Below are 21404 nucleotides of genomic sequence, written 5' to 3' on the forward strand. Positions count from 1 at the left end.
GAGCAGGAGCAGCAGCAGCAGCAGCAGGAGCGGCAGCAGCAGTAGCAGCAGGAGCAGGCGCAGCAGGAGCAACAAGGGCACTGAAACGCCAAGCTATGCAGCAGCATATTGATGGGCATCAGTTACTTTTGTAACACCCCTCGCGGCCCACCCCTCAGCCAGCCAGGAACCCTTAACCTGACCCTTGGCCTGCGCGCATTTGATTGCCCGTGTGGACTCTACATGCCAAGCGTGGCAAAAAGCAAAGGGAATCGACAGGAATCTCTTCTCTCTCTCTCTCTCGCTCCCTCTCGGAGTATAGGAGAGGATGAAAGGGGGGCCTGTTGCAGCCAGGCGCAGTGCTATATTGAAAAATGCAATATTTGGTTAATGATGCGTGCCGCAGACTCTGCGACGTGCCGAATTTCCACAGTCAAGCTTTACGCGCTGCATTTTTAACGGTTCTTCGATCGAAAACAATTAATGCAGCGATAGAATTCATAATCTATATACATGTATATGCAAAGGTCTAATAAGCAATTTGTGCTGGATGATTGATTGACAGACTAAATGAGTTGAAGAAGAAGAAATGTGTGTATTAGGGTCTGTGTGTAACAGAAAGGGTTTACTGAGCGACCAAGAGATAACGACGAACGCGAGGGAGATGCTACAGATGAGATTAATCGGCAGCACCTTACTATGCGATTATCAAGAAACATAGCAAGCAGTGGAGCGAAGGCACTTGCAGGATCTAAGCTAGAACTTAGAGAAGCAATGCCGGAAAGGTCAAAGAGTTGCACAAAATGTAGTAAATCTAAGCATGTTTATAGAAATACTATTGCTCAGACATGAACATATAAATACGAAGTGAAGCAATGTCTGACAGGCCAAAGAGCTGCAGATTACTTAGTGTCTTTCTAGGCGATTCTCATAAATTCAAGCATGTGCGTAGAAATACTAGTAGTAGTCTACCTATAAATATGACTTATAATTCCTGTTCTCTATCCTCAACAGTCTATATAAAGCTATGTAAAATTACTTGAAGTGCTAAAAGTTCAATCTATTCTTAGTTGCCAGAGCTTAGATTAATGTTAGAATAAAATAAATAGATTTTTACCCAAAGACTTTCTCAAGAAGTTTTATATATACATATATAAATGCAACTATAGAAACTTCGTGTATATTAAACGTTAGTTTAAACTAGCTGAACATTAGTTCTATGCTCGCATACATATCATAAAATCTATCTAGACAGAGCACATATCTTGAAGCTAGAAAGCTTTTAAGCCACTTTTACCGTCCGCTCCGGTCTTAAAAATAAAAAACAAATCACTGGCCTCGGGGCTAACAGCTACTGGTTTATATTTTTAAATGGGTTAAAGTTGAAGCTAAGGTCAGACGACGTTGGCGATTGTTGTCAGCGGCGGGAACAAAGAAATCGCTGAAACCTTTGCACTGTGTGCGTCCTGTCAACGACCCGGCGGCCAATCATTAAATTTCTTTTCATTTTGTTTTTTTGCCATTTGAAAAAGAACACACACACACACACACTGAGACATAAAAGTTAATGGACGGCCAGCAGAATGGCCTTTATGTTGGACAAATCAAGCAGACATTGTGGCTGCAAGATTTACGAGTTGGCATCCAACGAATAACTATCATAATTTCATGTGCTATTGAACTGTTATGCAGACAAACAAAGCAAAGTCTCAATTGACTCAAAGTCAAAGTATTCCAAGTATGCAATAAAGATCTATAAATAAATTGTTGCCCCGCAGGCTGAGTCACAAAATAATGCGTAAATGGCTGGATTTGATGCAAGCAATGCTCGGACGGGCTTAGCATGTGGTTAGACATGCATGTCAATTGGAATGCTCTGGCTTTGGAGCTAGAAATAGTTTGATATTGTTGTCATCGATGAAATTGTTGAATGAATTCCTTAACATAAAGTTTAACATGCATGTTAAGACTAAGTTTGATTCTAATGGAAAAGCAGGCAGTATAAATATGTCTGTCTGGCAGTTTTAAGTCATAAAGTAGTTTCATATAATGCAAGAAGTTAACAGAGGAGAATAACATGCAGTTTGACATGCATGTTAAAGATCATGTTAAGGATTCTGTAGTGGAATCCGATATAAATAAGTCTGGCCACGCCACAAAATAGCTTAATGTAATGCAAGATGTTAGTATCTATGACTTAGCATGAAGCTTAACATACGATGAACATGTTATACCTTATGTAAAGGAATGTGCTTTACATTTGTGTGAGAAAGTTCTTTTAAAACCCCTAACATGCACTTTAACATGCATGTTAACTGGCATGTTAAAAGGTAACCAAATTGAAATCATTTTAAAATGCAATCAAGCTTCACTTTAAAACTCATTTCCAGTAAAATATATATTTGCCATTGGCCATCAGCTGGTTGTAGAGTCGCCCCAGCTCACATCTTTTAGCTTCAGCATTTACAGAAATTTACACTTAAACTGTTTGCAAATGAAAAGTAATTTATGAAAATTGTTTGCCAGCGAAGTTAGCTGTAAATGGGTAATAAAAAATATATTTGCAATTTTTTGCTTGGCAACTTTCTCTGGCCATAAAACTAATTTCCATTTTGTTCGCTTTTTGGCTTGGACCACTGCATTGTTAAGGCACAATTTGCCTGTTGGACAGTGTAAACACACACACAATAACCACTCACACACACACACACACACACGCAACATAATCAACTTTGTTTGTTTAGCATAGCATAGCGCACTCGCCCCTGACTTCCAGACTTCGTCCGCCCACACCCCGCGCAAAGGTCTCACTTATTTTTGTTGGTACATCGTATCGGGGTTCAAGTATTGCCCCAAGCATTGGCCGGCCATTGGACGAGCAGCATAAATATTTTATGGATTCCTAAGCGTAGCCGCTGCTGCTGCTGCGGCTACTTCAATTTGGCTTGGCTCTTTTCTGGTTGATTTTTTTGAGAGGGTTCAAATGGCTGCGAATCGGAGCAACACATGCCATCAAAATGAGCCACACTAAAGTGGTCAAGTGCTCAATGAGTGGCGAGCGGGCGGGCGGGCTATATGAGCATTTTAATACACTTTCACTATAGCCCAGCAGGGGGAGGGGTAGGCAAGGGCAAAGGGTGGGTCAGACGCGTTATGGAACCGCTACGTGACCGAAATCGGACAAAGATTTGGCGCACGACCAACAAACGCCAGATGCACTAGTCGTAATATTGTAACAGCAACTGAGAGCAAGTAATGTAATTGATATGGCACACACACAAACACACACACACACACACATACATATATACACACACTAGTCGTCTGTATGCAAATCAGTTATGATTTGATTTGTGCGATTGCAGTAAATTTTTCGGTTACAGCGCAGCTTGACTGCTACACTATATAACATATAAATATATATATATTATAGTTATATATGTGTGTGTGTGTTTGTGCAATTTGCATAATGGCGTCTGGCTGCTGCTGCCAGCATAAGCGAAATTTCTCTGCTGCCCATAAAAGTATGCTACACTTTTTTCTCTTTCTCTCTCTTTCTTCTGACTGCGCAAAAGTAAAATAATAAACGTTGATTTTTAAAGCAGCTGGAAATTAATTTAAAAATCGCTTCAATCTCTGCATTAATGCAAATGCGTCTGCGAAATCGTTTGCAGATTTTTGTGTCTCTACGTGACTTTTCACATCAATCGAGCGAAAGAACGCTTTGTCTGCTCGGCTTAATTGATAAGCGATACAATCAGAGGACTCGGGGCAGAACTGCGACAGCTCAATCATTATGCAATTATGTGAATTCAATACAATAGTATTATAATTACGTTTATATAATAGAACGAGGCAAAGTTAAGATTAAATACGAATTCATTATAATATAATTATAATTACTTAAATAAGAAGCTAGCTTGAGCTGATAGACAATAGTTAATCAATAATGCTATGCAATTATATAATATAAGATAAAGCTGAAGTACATATAATTTTTATGAGAATTTAATGAAAGAATACTAGATATTTACTAGATGATATATGCAGGTACATAGACAGTTATTCAAAAACAACTCGAATATTTATAGTAGAAAATCTATTTATCCATTCACTTTACGCTCAACCGTCTCCACAATCCTAATTAAATAACCTGCTTTGCCTAGTTGCCTCAATTAATTATTACCATTTGCCAGCTAATGTGCTTAGCCGATTCCTAATTGTGTTGGACAGTGTAGGTTACGAGGAAAACACATTTTCCAACTGATTTCCATACGCAATCCTAATTAAAATCCAAATGGAAAATGCTTTATGTGATAATTTGCACCATATCATATCTTTAATATATTTACACAGATGCGAATGTGTGCGTGTGTGTGTGTGTGAGTGCAGGATGTAACTGCTGCATGATAGGTATACCAAACATACATACATACATATATGTATATAAATTATGTATTATATTATACATAAATTCCGACACTTGTCCGGGCTCGACATATCCGTCATAAACACTAAACTGAAAATGAGGCACAAAACAAAACACACACACACACACACAGAGAGAGAGAGAGAAAGAGAGAGAGAGTCGCGCATACATAACGTTAAATTTTCACTTAAAAATGTAAATTTGACCAAGCGCGTTATAAAAACACAAAAACCCAACACACACACACACACATACGCATAGTGGCTGTTGTTTGTTTGTGTATATGTGTGTGTGTGTGTTGGGTACATTAACAAAACATATAAAAAAAAAAAAAAGCATAAGTAGAGCAGGGCCAGTCAGAAGTTGGGACTTTGACATTTTCACTTCAGTTTTTCAGCTATATAAAAAAAAAAATTAAAAAAAAAAAAATGCGGGAAAAAAATTAATAATGAAGCGAGTTGAGCTGCCATTTTGAAGCTATCTCAACAAGCTCAGCGTTGTAGTCTTAAATGTTTTCCCTTTACTTTTCTCGTGTTTAAGATAATTACAGAATATTTTAGAGATCTTTAATGAAACACAACTATTTATAGGAACTCAACAAATTGTGGAGTAGAACTGTATAGGGAGATTAAATCTTTCAGAAATCAATGTAGTAGTTGTGGAGAGAAGAGAGTAGAGAGTTATAGTTGGGCGTACTTGAGTTTCACTATAGATATTATAAATTTGCAACGAATCTCCTGTAGGAGATTACGACAGAATCAGAAGAGAAGCTCAGCAGTTGCTTATACATACAATTTTTGGGCTCTATAAATGTGAAACTTTCAGTTTTACCCGATTGTTGTCACTAATAGGCGTATATACCCAATAGACGTATATATGTAGGTTCACTTGAGTTGCACTTTCAAGTCTTTAGAGCCTTGATATTGTGATTTCTTTTACAAATATTATTTACGATATTTATGGAATATGTTTTATATGATATTTATGAGCTATTTAGCACATCAATTGAAAAAATCTGAATAGTTTTTTAGCGTGGAATATAATGATATTCCAAATTTAATATAAATTTCTCTAGCTTCAAAAGACACGAACTTGAATTTACTGAAATCAATGAGTATTTCTTTTACATAGGGAGATTCTTTATAATATATTCAACTATTTCTTCATATGCCTGAAGGCCTTTGTCGCTTTGGCTTAACAAATTGTTATTTAGAATTAATTCTTGCTAACAATAAATAAATAAATAAATAAATTTCTTCATATTTTACTACAACTTTCGATGAGTTTATATATTTATGAAACAATACATTTCAACTTTTGGTAACATTTGATGAAATTATAGTTCATAGGCAACATGCAATGCCAGCCGAGGGTACTTGATAATCATACATATATGTATGTATTATACTGCAATCATATAAATGATAATTAAAGCCGTGTGGAACACTTTAAGCTGCCCTCGTGCCCTCATTTAGAGCACTTTGCTGGACACGTTAAAGCTGCAGCTCGCAGCTTAACAAGTTGGCATTTTGTGTGGCGGATTTTGTGGCTTTTAAATTTCGCGTCCGAGTTGCACTCGAGTGTTGCACGTAGCTGCCAACATGGGGCAGCCAGTGCAAGAGTGAGTAGCACAGAGAGAGAGAGATAGAGAGAGAAGGAGAGGGAGGATTGGGCAACTGGCCTTATGCGCTGCAGCACTCGACAAAGAAGACGAAGGTAACACGTGACCGTGTGGCAAACAAAACAAACGAGGCAATGAACCAGCATCCGCAATGTGCTTGCAACGCTGCAGAAGCAGCAGCAGCAGCAGCAGCAGCAAAAAAAATATATAAAAGGAAAAACTAAACGAATGAAAATATACACAGAGACAGAGCAAGAGCCAGAGAGAGAGAGAGAGAGGGAGAGGGAGAGAGAAATGAGGCAAAGCCAAGTGGAGTGGGGCAGAATATGGTTTGAAAAATAAAAGTTTATCCTTGTACCAAAAGCATTACTTGAGAGTGTGTAAGAGAGTACTGTTCGAGTGTGTGTGTGTGTGTGTGTGTGTATTGGCTGTAGCAGCGCTTATTGCCAGAGTCAATGCGACAACACGTGCCACAGTTGGTCAAGTGCGTGGCTGCCACTTTATAGCCAGCATGTGCTGGTTAACAAACCAGAGACAGACAGACACACACACACACACACACATACACACACACATACATACGTAGCTACTACTCTTAGTACACGCAGCAAAAGCTGTTTCATTTTGTAATTGCATATAGCTAACATCAAGCCAACATCAAGCTGGCATCAAATTGGCAACCGAGACCGGGAGCAGCATCAGATCCTCTGCTGTCCGAAGTTTTTCGGTGCAGTGCCATTAAAGCGTAAATCGAAACCGAAGCATACCATTTATTACAGACTCGCTCTCTACTTAACTAAAGACTCTCGCTCTCTCTTGACATCTGATGAGAGGGCAGAGGAGCTCCGAATGCCTGGCAAAGGAATTGCTAATCAGATGGTGCAGGTTATCACAATTACTTGAATTACAGTTAACGCCAAGGTATGGCATTTGTAAGCAGTTGGCAGCAGGCAAAAATCAACGAGCAGTGTTGGAAAATGAAGCAGCAAAGGGTGAGAAAGTCAATTAGGAAAGGTAGTTGGTGCTAATGCTCCGTTAGAGGGAATAATAAAATAATAAAAGAGGAGCCAGAAGAGCAGTAGAGCTCAGGGAAATGCCAAAAACATTCCAGTGTTGGCAAATGTAGCAAAATGTCGAGCAATTCGAAATGCCAAGAGTTAGGCAACATAATAAAGACAGACTTCAATAAGGATTTACTTCGCAAACTTGTCAAATGGCAATGTTAATCAAGAATCAGTGTTGGAAAGCGACACAATATTTGAATTTCAGTGGCAATTTGATGCAACAGAGGTTTAAAAATTTAATAATGAAATGAAAGCAAATAAATAAAATTAAAAGTGATAGATAAATTCCTTTCAAAAGAAGTGCAGCAAAGTTGAGCAATTAGTAGTAGAAAAAGCTTTTAAAGGCTTTACAAAGTGTTGATAAAATTCAATAATATTCAATGAAGAACAGGCCAATGGATTTCTTGCACAATCCAATCAGGTGGCAACGCCATTGCACATTAGTACTGGAAATTAAAGCATGATGGATTTGCTATTGCAATAGCTGGCCATCAACATTTTAGCTTCTCTATAGTGTTGTCTCAAACGGCGACTACTGTATTGATCTAAGCTGTGCTTAAGCCGGAATGTCAACATGTTTGCCGTGTTGAGTAACGTTTAAAGCATTTGACATCATTTGACAGGCGACAACTTTGTTCACATTTGCGTTAAATACGAGCTATAAAAATAAGAAACTGTTGCAATAACACTGCCTCTCTCCCTCCCTCGCACACTCGTCCCATCTTTGTGTGTGCAATGCCAAAGGGCATCATCAGCAGCAGCAGCAGCAGGAGCAGGAGCGATGCCACACAAAGAGCTATTAACTGGGCCTTAGACAGAGGACAAGTTAATAGGTAGAGTAAAGTTTGTGGAGGAAAAAACTGGGGCAGAGCTATTGAAACCGGCTGACAGGATGACGAGCGCCAGCAGTAGAAAGACCAGCAGCAGCAGCAGCAGCAGAAGCAAAAGGAGTTGGCGGTGGAAAAAATAGAAGTAATAGTAGAAAGTGCAGCACAAGGATTTGAGGCAACCGGATAAACAGCAGCACTGAGACTGACATCAGCAGCAGCGAAAGGAAAAGGAAGAGCAGCTAGACAATCAACTAGAGCTCCAGTTGGAGCTGCGCACAGAAGAGGATCAGCTGCAGGTGCTGTAGAAATGGTAGCAGCATAAAAAGACACGAGGAATAGCAGCAACAGCTACAGGATGTGGACTTATCCCCATCCTTGGTAAAGGCTACGAATCTGTATATTATAAAATGAGTAGCTGCAAGATAATTAGTAGTGGCACGGAGAAGCAGAGATAGGGAATTCGTAATGAAGAAATTATGTATAAAAGCAACAGTTGCAAGGACGGTTGGCTCAAAAATAGTAGTAGAAATTGCAGCTACGTTGAAAATGTAGGTAACGTTAGGATTTAAGCTTAGCAGTAAAAGTAGTGGTAGTAGAAAAAGTATTAATGAGTAGGCAGAATTATAGGCAATAGGTAATAGTAGTAGTAGTATAAAATGGTAGTAGCTAGTGTAGTATATAATAGTAGTAGCTATTAGTAGTATATAATAGTAGTAGCTAGTAGTAGTAAATAATAGTAGCAAGAAGTAGTATATAATAGAAGTAGCTAGTAGTATTTAATAGTAGTAGCTAGTAGTAGTATATAATAGTAGTAGCTGGTAGTAGTATATAATTGTAGTAGCTAGTAGTATTTAGTAGTAGTAGCTAGTAGTAGTATACAATAGTAGTAGCTAGTAGTAGTATATAATAGTAGCAGCTAGTAGTATACAATAGTAGTAGCTAGTAGTAGTATATAATAGTAGCAGCTAGTAGTATACAATAGTAGTAGCTAGTAGTAGTATATAATAGTAGCAGCTAGTAGTATTTAGTAGTAGTAGCTAGTAGTAGTATATAATTGTAGTAGCTAGTAGTAGCATATAATAGTAGTAGCTAGTAGTAGTATATAATAGTAGAGCTAGTAGTAGTATATAATTGTAGTAGCTAGTAGTAGCATATAATAGTAGTAGCTAGTAGTAGTATAAAATAGTAGAGCTAGTAGTAGTATATAATTGTACTAGCTAGTAGTAGCATATAATAGTAGTAGCTAGTAGTAGTATGGTAGCAAGAAGTAGTATTTAATAGTAGTAGCTAGTAGTATTTAATAGTAGTAGCAGATAGTAGTAGAAGTTAGTATGGTATATTACTACTAATGTAGTAAGTAGTAGTAGCAGAGTACATTATTTAGTAGTCGTAGATAATATTAGTAGTTAGTAATAGTAGATATTAGTAGTAATATGTGTTAGTATTATATATTAGTAGTATTGGATAGTGGCATTATGTAGTAGTAGATAAATAGTAGTAGCTTCAGCATCAAGAGAAGCGTCACCCACACCAAGCATGACCTGAGACGAATAGAATGAATAAATTACATCAGCAAAGGGAAGCATCAATAGCAATGGGAGCAGAACAAGCATTAGGTAATCGGCAGCAGATGAATAAGTAGTAAGCGTAGCAGCATCAGCAATCGGAGCAGCTGCAGCAGAAAGAGTAACGAAATATGAAAACAATGACAGCCATGGCTGTGCATCACATGTGACTTGATTGCCGCAGGATGGCACAGGACTAACCGAGCAGGAGTAGGGGAACAGGAGTTAAAGTGGTAATATAAGCAGGAGTAGAACGAGCAAATAGCATTAGCAAAGGCAGCAGCAGCAGCAGCAGCTCAAAGAGTAACAAAAGTGAAGGGAATATCATCAATGGCTTTGCCACACATGTGACCCGACTGCCACAGGTTATCAAAGAGCTCGGCTACAGTCAGGGCAGGCAAGAAAAAAAAACCCTGCAAATCAGGCAGAAAAACTTGCGATAAAGCGGAACATAAGGAGAGAGAGAGAGAGAGAGAGAGAGAGAGAGAGAGAGAGAGAGAGAGAGAGGAAAAGCCAAATCGAATCGTGAAAGCAAATGCAACCGAATTATTGCCGCAGTCAAGCGCAATTGATGTGCGCTTAATGTGCAACAACAACGCTTTAAATTTTAATTAAACTTTCATGCAAGGCAGCAAGAGGGAATCAAAGAGAGAGAGAGAGGCACAGGGGCGCTGAGTGAAAGGGAAGTGCTTAAATATTCTCAGCTGCATAATTGAAATGCCACATGCCGTAGTCAACAGCATCGAAATGCGACGAAGCACACACACATGCAAATATATATATATGTGTGCCACACACACCAAGCCCCATGGCTACCTCTGGCCCCGCCCCTTCACTAGTTCTGTTTACAGCTGGCCGCTCAGCCTGAGGCAAAGCTCGCACATTGTCAAATCGCAGACGCCTTTCCCGGCAGCCATCAGCGACGACGACGACGACGACGACGACGGCGACGACGACGGCGACGACAATGCAAGGGAAACGCGCAGACAAACAAGGACTCCGAGAAGGGGCAAGTGGGCGGGGCAGCTGATTCTGGGTGGCTCGGCTATCAGTAGCGCCTGACTGATTCAGACAACCGGACGGAAACTGCAAAATAAACTAAACACTGCATTTATGCAAATAAATAGCAATGCGATAGATGTATATAAATATATATTCCATATAGCTATGACACAGGGTAGGGAAGAAGAAGCTGAAGCTGAGCAGAAGACATGTGTGTGTGTGTGTGTGGCTGAAGGGTGCAGAAAGTGAGCAAAGGCAGTGAACGGAAAAAGTAGATAGATTGGACACATATTATATAGAAGTTCGTGATATCTCATTGAACAGCAAAGCGGGAAATATTTCTGATTTATAACTTCATTCTTGGGCGAGTGTAGCAGAACGATGCCAAAAAGGGCAAATTGAAAAGGGTTTTCAGCTCAATTTATATGTCAACTTATGGTGAATATATTGGGTCAATTATATTGCAGAAATGAATCTAAGCAAATTTGTTTTTAATATAGAAGCATGAAAGCGAAAATAGATATGATATATATATACATATATATATATAACAATAGTTTAGGATATTGTATAATTAAGTTAAAGATATTAAATATAAAATATTCACATATATTCAAAAATATATAATATAGTAAGATATAATAAAAATTATTTTTATTTTCTCTAATGTATTATAAATATTTAATTTAAATATTTTATACATGTTCAATTTTTCTATGTGTGCACCTAAAAATAATTTTTAATTATGATAAATATTAAAAAAATTTTTACAAATATTTTTTATGTTATAAAAAGATAAACAAAGATTTTTAATATTTAAAAAAATTAATTTTTAGATATTTTTTAATTATTTAATTTATATAATATTTTCGTAAACCATTTTTTTTTTTTAAACAACCATTTTATTATTTATCTTATTTTAGCTCAGGCATTTCAAACTGTTTACGAGCCTCTTCATACACCTCCCAAATTTCTCTCAGTGCAGCTTTGCAGCTCATATTTATAAAAGGATTGAGGAGCAAGGTATTAAATTTCCAATGAAATCAATCGGCTTGAACTCAAATACCCGCACACACACACACACACAGGGGCATGCATATATATACCTACCTACACTCACACAAACACACTCACAATATATGGTATATATTTATTCATTAAGCGTCTGAGTCATTCACAACTCATTACATGCACACACACACACACACACACACACACACACACACACACACACAGAGGGAGAGAGAGAGAGAGAAAGCCGAAAGTATGAATGACACTAATACGCAGCTACAGTTACGCATACACACACACACACACATACACACACACACACAGATACAGAGACACACATGGCGCATATGGGCAGACAATCAGACAGTGGATGTTGAGTATTAGACACGTATGACGTCAGCTTATGCATGGCATAGACCAAACAGAGCAACAACAAGCGACAGCATTTAAACTTCAAGTGGGACAACAACAGCTATAATAGCAACAACAACAACAACAACAACAGCAACAGTAACAGCAACAACAAAGGCGTCAACGAGTGAGACAATCGCCGACAGTTGAGTGTTTTGCCTGTTAGATGTTGTCTTTGTTGCTATAAATGCGCGGTCTACTCTTCCACTATCCCCCTCTCCCTCTCCCTCTCTCCCTCTCCCACTCCCACACTCACTGCTTCTTCCACTCCTGCTGTATTGCTCGTTTTTCTTAACAGTTAACAGTTAGCGCTGCCTTCACTCTACACTCATTCCACTGCACACACACACACACACGTTTGCACATTTATCCCTTTTTGGGTTCATTCCGGTTGGTTCTGGTTCAATTCGGTTTGGTTTTCACTTTGCCAACAGCTCGCCTAGCTTTGTCCTTTTGTCTGGCTGATATGCGCCTGTCATTATATAAGACAGCGAGCTAGACAGAGCCAGCGCTAGCTAAGCTGAGTGCGTGTGTGCGTGCGTGTGTGTGTGTGAGTGCGAGCGAGAGCGTAAATTTAAATAAATGCTTTGAAGCGCACTAAAAGCGATTTATCTTTGTCGATTGTGGATTACGAACATGTTTTCCAAAACATTTTTCATATTGTCCCTGCGTGAGTGTGTGAGAGAGAGATAGAGATAGAGGGAGAGAGCGAGAGATTGCGTTACTGCTGCTGCGTTGACTGACAAGTCTTTGTGCAAACAGCAGCAGCAGCAGCAGCTGCCGTTTGGTTTCGGCTACCCTTTGCCCTACCACCTCACCCTTTCCCTCTCCCTCTCCCTCCCGCACCCTCTCTCGCCCAGCAACTACCCAGCTGAAAAGCCCTGCATGAGAATTGCACTGAAAGGCACACGCTCAGCCCGCATGGCAAATAAACTGAAGTTATCTTTCGATAACTTTTTAACTGTAATTTTGTTTATTGTGTGAGGCTAATTGAGCTGTTAGCTGTTATCCAAATTGACAGCTGATTTAATGCCTGCCAAAGCACTGCCAAAGTAATGTGTTTCACAGATTTTATCGCCTTCACTGTTCATGCGAGATTTCAACTGGGCTCTGCTCGTTTCCCTGACTCTCTCTCTGTGAGTGTGTGTGTGTGTGTGTGTCTGCTTTGTCTGTGTGTCCTGCTCATCAGGTTTCGTTTTATTGATTAATCGTCTGCCTCTGCAGCTCCTGCTGCTCCTGCTCCTGCTGCTGCTGCTCTTCACATTAGCCGCATTCGCTGCACTGCGCCATAACTAACAAAGTCTTTTGTCCATTTTCAAGCCCCTCTTTCCCCTTCCGCCCCTCTGGTCCTTTTTCATTGTTCCCTTTTTTTTGCTTTTGCTTTCTTCTAATGCTCATTCGCATTTTCATTTTCATTTGCATGCGGCAACAGCCGCAGCAGTGGCCCACGCAGCGTATACGCAATTTAGCTGCTTGTCGAACAGATCCGTTGTTCCATTCTCATTCCCATTGCCAGTCTCATTCCCAATCCCATTCCCATGCCCATGCCCATGCCCATGCCCAATGCCATTTCCATTCAGTAAACGTGCCGCGCGCTCGTCGCCCACGCAAAAGTCGATAAATTATTAGATTGTAAATAAAGCGTGAACAGGAGGGGGCAGGCGGGCCATTTACTTTGGTGGGCGTGGCAAAAAGGTAGGCAACAACTGCTGATGTTGATGGCAGGCAAAAAAAAAAAAAAAAACTGGCGTAAAAGCAAAAGATTATTGGGTAACCGCAGCAAAGTTTTTCTTTTGGCTTTACGCAGCCGGCGCACATGTGTCCAACAGAAGAAACCACAAGAAAGAATGAAAAAAATCAGAAATGAGCAAGAAGCAGAAGTTGAAGTTGAAGCAAAAGAAGAAGAAGAAGTTGTAGCAGCAGCAGCAGCAGCAGCAGCAGTAAAAAAAACCGTGTCGAAAGCTATACAAATACAGGCAATAGTTGTGCTCATGCGTGTGTGTGTGCGTGTGTGTGTGTCAGCTGTCGCCAGCTCTAGACAACAACAACAACAGCCTAAGCATTACACATGTGTGTGTGTGTGTGTGTGTGTGCGTGTGTGTGTGTTCACATAAGTGAGAATGCGTGTAAAGTGTGTGTAATCAATCATTTATGAAATTACGCTACTTCCGCTTTTGACAATTTTCCTTTCAACATGCCGTCCCAGGCTAAACCCATGCAACGCCTACACACAACCTAGCCCCCCTGCCCGGCACCGCCCAGCCGTGTCCTGCCCCACACACAGGCTTATGTCCTATCGGCGATGACGTAAGTGTCTTTGTAATATGTAAAATGCAAATTTACACACGCATTCCTTCAGTATCTCCATCTCCCTCTCTCAGTGTGTGTGTAAGCCTGTCGAAATCTTCGATGGGGCATAGATTATGATGATGCCCAGCAACAGAATGCGATAAAAAAAAACGAAGAGAAAAGAAAAGAAAAGAAAAGTTTTGCCTAAGAAAATCAAATAAAATAAAATAAAATAAGATAAAGAGCCACACGCAGCGACAGCTGAGGAAAGTGTTAGCCGAGCGAGACCCAACAGCAGCCAAGGTATACATATACACATACATCTGTATGCATATATATCAATTTGATAAAAAAAAAAAGAGGATGTCAAATTTGATATATAACCTTGAACCCGAGGCGCATGAACTTTGACCTCAGTTGCGAGCTGAAAAATTTTAATGAAAAAAATTGAAAATAACCCGGAACAGCAGCAGAGCAATCAGCTCTATATGATAGATGGAGCTAATCATTAAATATGTATGATTCTGAAACGCTCTATGAATATTCATTTGTACTCAAAAATAGATGCGTACAGCAGTTATGGGAGATATAAAAATATCTGAATAGTAATTAGAATAAATGAATAAAAATTTTATGGAATACATCATAACAAATACAAGTAGTTAGATTATCCATGAAACACTTGGAAATGAAACATTTGCTTAGCAGCTAACTAGTATAAATCAAACTTGTATAAATTGAAACTGGATTAAAAGTTAAACAGATTGACAATGATTAAATTAATTACTATATGAAACTTTTTTTATTGCTACTGAGCTGTTTTTAGTTAAGGAACGAATGAGATAGAGACGCGTTTTACAGGAAGTATTCATGCCCACATAAACCACAAGCATTTTAGCTAAAGCAAATAAAGAAACTATAAAAGTTGCATTGAAATAAATTTAATATAATTTAATAAATAAAATAAAAGAAAAACTAACTAAAAATTAGACTAAATACATTAAAAAGCAACAGAAAAAAATTAAACACAAATTTTGTATAAATTTATAAACCACATAAATCTGAATGAAGAAAAAGTTATGTCAATTCCTCAAGGAATGAGTGAAAACAGAACAGCATACCTGTGAAAAAAACACACACAGTTATAAATATAAAAACCAGAATATTTTTTAAATATTTTGTAACTGCATTTAACAAAAATTGTTTTTAAATTCTTTGCAGAGGAAGAAAAAAAAAAAAAACATCGTAAAACGTGAAAAAACTTTTGCGCGGAATTCAACATTGAAATACGCGCAGCCAAAATAGTTTTCGAATGTTGGGGCCTCTTTTAATGGTTGGCCAGAAGCTGTAGCAGTCGTAGCGGGCGCCCCTAAAGGTATGCAATATGAATTTAATGTGTGCTTTTGACCACGCTTAGAGCCAGCTTCTATATGGCCATCAACTAATTTGCGTTTATTTGACCATCAAAAGAGTCGTAACCCAAATATGAAAATGGGTTAGAGGTGTGTGAGCTGCTGTGTGTGTGTGTATGTGTGTGTAAGTTAGTGTGTGTGTGTGTGTGTGTGGCGCCTTTGGCAGTTATGGGGCCCTGCGGTTGGCCGCAATGTCAGGCGAGAGTCCTTTTGACTAATTAGACGACTTGCGGTGAACGTAATCATAAATACACACACAGCAGTAATTATGATATGAGGGCCAACAACAACAACAACAACAACAACTTGGCATATATGTATACATAGAGATACATATACTTATGCATATATATAGTACATATACTCTATATAAGGCTGGCTTGCCTAAGCTGTCGAGTTAATTAATTTAAAACTGGCCCAAACTGCAGAGCCTCAAGTATTAGGCCTCGCGTCTTGGCCATGTGCAAAGCCAGTCTCTCTCGCTATGTGTGTGTGCATCTGTGTGTGTGTGTTAGCAGCAGCCCAACTGGAAGCCTCTGTGTCTGTGTGTTGTTTTGTACTTTTTCTTTTTTTTTTTTTGCTTTTATTTTTCGCTAGCCCTTCTTTTTGCTTTTTTGGCAATTGGAATTGGCCGCTGAATGTGGAGCGCAGCGCGCGCAGTTGATATTTCAAAAACTAGCGACTGGAAAAGCCAAAACGACTTTTGTCTTTGGCGAATAAAACTTAAGCTCAACATTCAAATTGAATAATTCAAATAAAACATAAATAATATTTGGTAAATAATTAACATTGATATATCAAATATTTACTCTGTTGTATTCACATTATTTGCTGCTGTCGCATAGTAAATAAATTTCTTACAGCTCAACTTATATAAACGACGTAAGAGGAAAAAAAAATGAAAAAAAAAACCGTTGCAGAGCCTCGCAAGCTTCGTGTCATGTGAGAGCCAGCGCTGAATAGCGTAAGAGCGAGCGAACGAGCACGAGCGCGTGGGAGAGTGAGCCAGTAAGAGAGAGCGCGCCAAGCAGCTGACAAGTTGCGCTCACGTTGTTGGCGCGCTCTTTGACTCTGGCGCTCTCTCACTCTCTTTGCATCACCTGATTTGCACAGCCGACGCGTTTCGAACTAGAAACATGTTAAGGCTGCGGCTGCTGTTAGTCTGTGTGTGTGTGTGTCTGTGTGTGCGTGTCTTTTGGGGGTGGGTTTACAACCGCTGGCTGTTAGTTTGCCTGCTGCTGCTGCTGATGTTGTTGTTGTTGCTGTTGCTGTTGGCGCTGCTGTTGTGCAGGCATTTAAATGTGTGCCAGCCGCACATACACACGCACACACACGCACACAAATTTAAATTTAAATTACGCATACGCCCGGCTGTGTATGTGTGCAGCTGCTGTTGCTGCTTAGCAGCTGCCTCAAGTTTTTCTTAATCAGCAGCGCAATTCACATGCTTGCAACGTGCTTTTGCCACACACACACACACATGCACACACAGACACACGCACACACAGACATAGAGGCCATTCACGAGATTTTACTTCAGTTTTCTTTTTTTTTTACATACTTTATTTTTCTTTTTTTTTTGCCCCCTTGGCAAAGCTTTTCCTTTTGCCCCTGTTGCCTAGCTTTGTGTGTGTGTGTGTGTGTGCGACGCTCATTAGCGGTCGCATTGTCGCAACACCTTCTCCACCTCGCTTGACATGCTTGCCAGCCAGCTTTGCTTTTTGTCCGTTGTCCGTTGTCCGTTGTCCGTTGTCAGCTGCCAGTTGCCAGTTGGTCAGCTTAGCTCTGTGTTGCTAGTTGTTTAAAGGCTTGCAACAAATAATTGCCAATTATGCGCACACACATACACATACAGATACAGAGAGACAGAGAGGGAGAGAGAGGGAGGCGAGAGAGAGTCATCAAATATGCAGTCAAATGTTTGCACAGACACTGAAAAATGTGGCACAGTTCGCCAGTTGGCGACCTCTAAGTGCCACAAATTAACCGCAACGCGTTGCTTCTTCGCTCCTCTCTCTCTCTCTCTCTCTCTCTCTCTCCATCTCTCTCACTCTCTTTAGCAACACTGATAATTACGAGCAGAAATATTAAACCCGGGCAGGGCGTGGGGTTCCATTGGACGACTGCTGCGCGCGGATTTTGTGAAGTGGGCAGCTCTTGGGGCAAGGCCCGCTCCCGTCTCCCACCACCCGTCCGTCCAACCGACTTCAATAATTAATGAGCAGCTAAAAATGTCACGCAGTTGCGTCCCTCTGCAGGATTTAGCCATAGCCGAGAGTTTACACACTGCAACAGCAGAAGCAGCAACACCAGCGGCAGCAATCGTTGCCTTAAGCCATGGCTAAATCACATTACTTTATAGCCAGGCTACACTGTACTGTACGCGCTGCAAGCTGTTATGTAAGCTCTCAAAAATGCTGCGAGTCCTTGCCTAATGGAACTCTAATTGAAGCTAAATTCGGCTCAAGCATTCATTAGATATAGAATATTATGATGGTTCCACAATTTTAGCAGGGTATGCGGCAGTCGTATATTTTGCTAGTCAACAAATAGATTTGCCAGTTTTCATTTGTCTTGCAGGGCTGTGGCTGGCGGGCTTTGGGGGCTTGGCATATTTTGGGGTTAACGGGCTGAATTTAAATGCGAGTTATGTTGTGTCCTGTTGATGTCCTGTTGTCGTTGTTGTTGTCGTTGTTGTTGTCCTGTGGCAAGGGTTGCCAACCCATTGCACAGTATTTAATTAAAACATGATGTAATGCGAGCGCGTGTCCCGCGACAATCCGGTGAGAAATGCACAGAGATAAAGACCGAGACAGGCGGAGTGAGAGAGAGAGAGATAGAGTGTGCGAAACAGCGAGACAGACAGAAGAATAGCTGGAAGCCATTTAATAGAATTTGTGACTAGAAACAACACTTTCTATTCATTGAGAAAGTGAAGGGCAGGCCATAAGAGCGGGGAGAGCAAGAAGCTAACGAATTTTTGGAAACTTTATCTGCTCTAACTGTCATTCTCATGATGCAAATCAGCGGAGGGCAGAGCGGGGAGCAGCTATGGCAATGGAAACTCCATTCAACTCTGAACTCATTGTCAAATATTTTTGAATATTACAAGTGTTTTACGAGCTGGCAGGGACTTCAGAACGGACAGCTTGCCTACACTATTAACGATGTACAGAGGATAAGACAGAGGAGGATAGCAATCCGAAGACCTTAGCCACAAAGCCAAGATATATACACACACATACTATATGTACTATATAGTATACATAAATGCTATACAGACTATATATACTATATATGAGAGTAGAAAGAATTGCAGCTGGACTTACGACTAATATTCTAATGAAACGAAGGTGTACAAAACAAAAGTAAAGCTTGCTCGAATATCTGATTAATAGAGAGATGATTTTTATATAGAATAGTAGAATAGAATATGTAGTATATATTAGTGTATACTATATAGTATAATGGGCTAACCAGTCTATATAAAATCTATTCTCTTATTAAGCTCATAGAATCTCTATTCCATGTAGAGATGATTTCATAATGAATCGATTAACTAAAAGAAAAACAGTTTAGCTACTCTCCAAAATCTATACAATATATAGCAATCATGAAGAAATGGAATTAGGAGAATATATTGCCAACAAAACGATAATCACCTTAAATTATATCACACTCGATATATTTATATGACTTATCGATAACCGATAAAGCCCAACAACTCTAGCTATCTCTATAGCACTCACGCTCTAGTGAATGTAATAGCTTAATATATACTCCTCAAAACATGTTTATGCTTGTTATGCACTCACCTTGCAGTCATCGCACTGATTGACCAGGGAATACACCTGCCGGCAGTCGAAGCGGAACAGAATCTCGGCCAGTTCGCAGGTGATGCGATTGGCCAGCGCATCTACGTCGAGCAGATCGCTCAGCAATCGAATGCACTCGTCCCGATCCGAGAGCGTCACATTTAGAGCCAATGTGTGAAGAGCACTGAACACGCTACGTTCACAGCAATGGCGCAGTCGAAGGGTGCGCAGGCGGGCGAGCAGCTGACCAGGTGAGCGCAGGCCGCACAGATGCTGTGGACTCGTCTCGGCTGCATCGCCCAGGTAATCAAGGCACTGTTGTTGTTGCTGTTGTTGTTGTTGTTGTTGTTGGTGTTCGTTGACGCTGAGTTGTTCGTGTGTCTGCAGTTGGCTATAGAGCAATGTGGACTGATCCTCATCCAGTCTGATCGCCTCATCCTCAATGTTACTGCTAGGTGTGCTGCTCGCCTCCTGCTCCTGCTCCTGCTCCACATCATCCAACTCCTGCTCGGTTGTGGTTGTTGTTGCTGCCGCCTCCGTTGGGCCACTGTCAACAACAACAACGTTCTCATCCCATTGCCTATCGCGTCGCACTCGAGACATGGCCTTTAAGTTATTGTTGTTGTTGTTGTTGCTGTTACTGTTGCTGTTGCGATTATGCGTCGTCTTATAGTTAATCGTATTTGCATTTATGAAATACTTGAGTTTATTATTATCGATGCTGCTTTCCATTGGCTGCTGTTCGGCACAGGAACGCGGACAGATTGGCGGACCAGGTCCCTCATCAACCCAGGCCATGGGCAGTGTGCCAGCCGAGCACTGACCCTGAAGAGAGAGAGAGAGAGAGAGAGAGAAGCAGAAAACGAAAAATTTGTTATTAATCAAATGCCAAAGGATATTAAATTCATATATATATCGATTGCAGTCGAATAGCTTCAAGTGAAATATATGGAATATATTTATTAATATGAGAATATATATAATAAATAAAAAGAAATAAGTTTACTCTAGTCTGGGAGGAGTAGACCTATGTCTAGATCTTGATGGTCCCTAATACGCCTCTTTTGACTGTTAAATACATTGTCATAAGTCCTAGACCCGCAATATCTTTTATATACCAAATGTCAAATAGAAATGTAAGCTAAATTTTATTATTTTATTTTCTATATTTAAGATATTTCTTCTATTTATTTATTTTTATTTTTAAATTTATTATTTATAATATTTTTAGATATTTATTATATGTTAAATGCACTTCAGCATATCTTCTCAAATGAATATATTTACAATATATCTTTTTTTTTTAAATTATAATATTTAATATTATTAATATTTTTTACATATTTATTATATTTAAAATCTACTTCAGCATTTCTTCTTAAAAAAATATATTAAAAATATAGATTTTATTTATCTATTTTTTTTTTATAATATTTTTAAGTATTTCACAATATTTTTAAGTATTTTCAAATGAATAAACAACATTAATATTCCATATGAAATATAATTATAATATAAAATAATATTTTTTCAACTAAAACTCCCTTACCCCGCATTTCTTTCCAAATGAATATACAATATTAATATTACCTATTTAATGCAACTTGAATATCATATAATATATATACATATATATCTATTCAAATTCTCTTAACTCTCCCCAGACCAACCTCAACTAGTTAAAAATTAATCAACTGCTAAGATCTAGCTGAATACTTAACAAATGTTTAGAAATCTGTTTTAATCTCTCTCTCTCTGAAGATGCTGAACTTCTCGAAAAAGTTGATGCGAAACTATTTGAGCTCTTAAATAATTCAATTCTCAAATAGAAACAAGCCAGCCAAGTTGATGCCGCTTAAACTTTGTGTCAAAGCAAAGCTGGCAAAAAAAAGTTTGCATTGTGTGAGATTTGTTGGGGGTAGAAAATTAATTTTGAAACATTTCAAGCGCTCCAAACATGATGAAATATTAAATAA

The 21404-nt window shown here is 39.3% G+C and overlaps 1 protein-coding gene across 3 annotated transcripts in view; it reads right to left on the reverse strand.

The window, feature by feature from the left end:
- Nucleotides 1-21404, reverse strand: part of Mid1 (calcium-permeable channel component Mid1) — a 62289-nt gene that overhangs the window by 11316 nt on the left and 29569 nt on the right. For all 3 annotated transcript variants that reach the window (XM_018105534.3, XM_018105535.3, XM_089261828.1), the window contains one exon: nucleotides 19429-20253. In XM_018105534.3, coding sequence (XP_017961023.1) covers nucleotides 19429-20253 — 825 coding nt within the window. The remainder of the gene's footprint in view (nucleotides 1-19428; nucleotides 20254-21404) is intronic.

This window comes from Drosophila navojoa, chromosome 5, assembly GCF_054131105.1.
Source record: "Drosophila navojoa isolate 15081-1374.11 chromosome 5, UAZ_NAV_1.0, whole genome shotgun sequence".
Classification (NCBI taxonomy): Eukaryota; Metazoa; Arthropoda; class Insecta; order Diptera; family Drosophilidae; genus Drosophila; species Drosophila navojoa.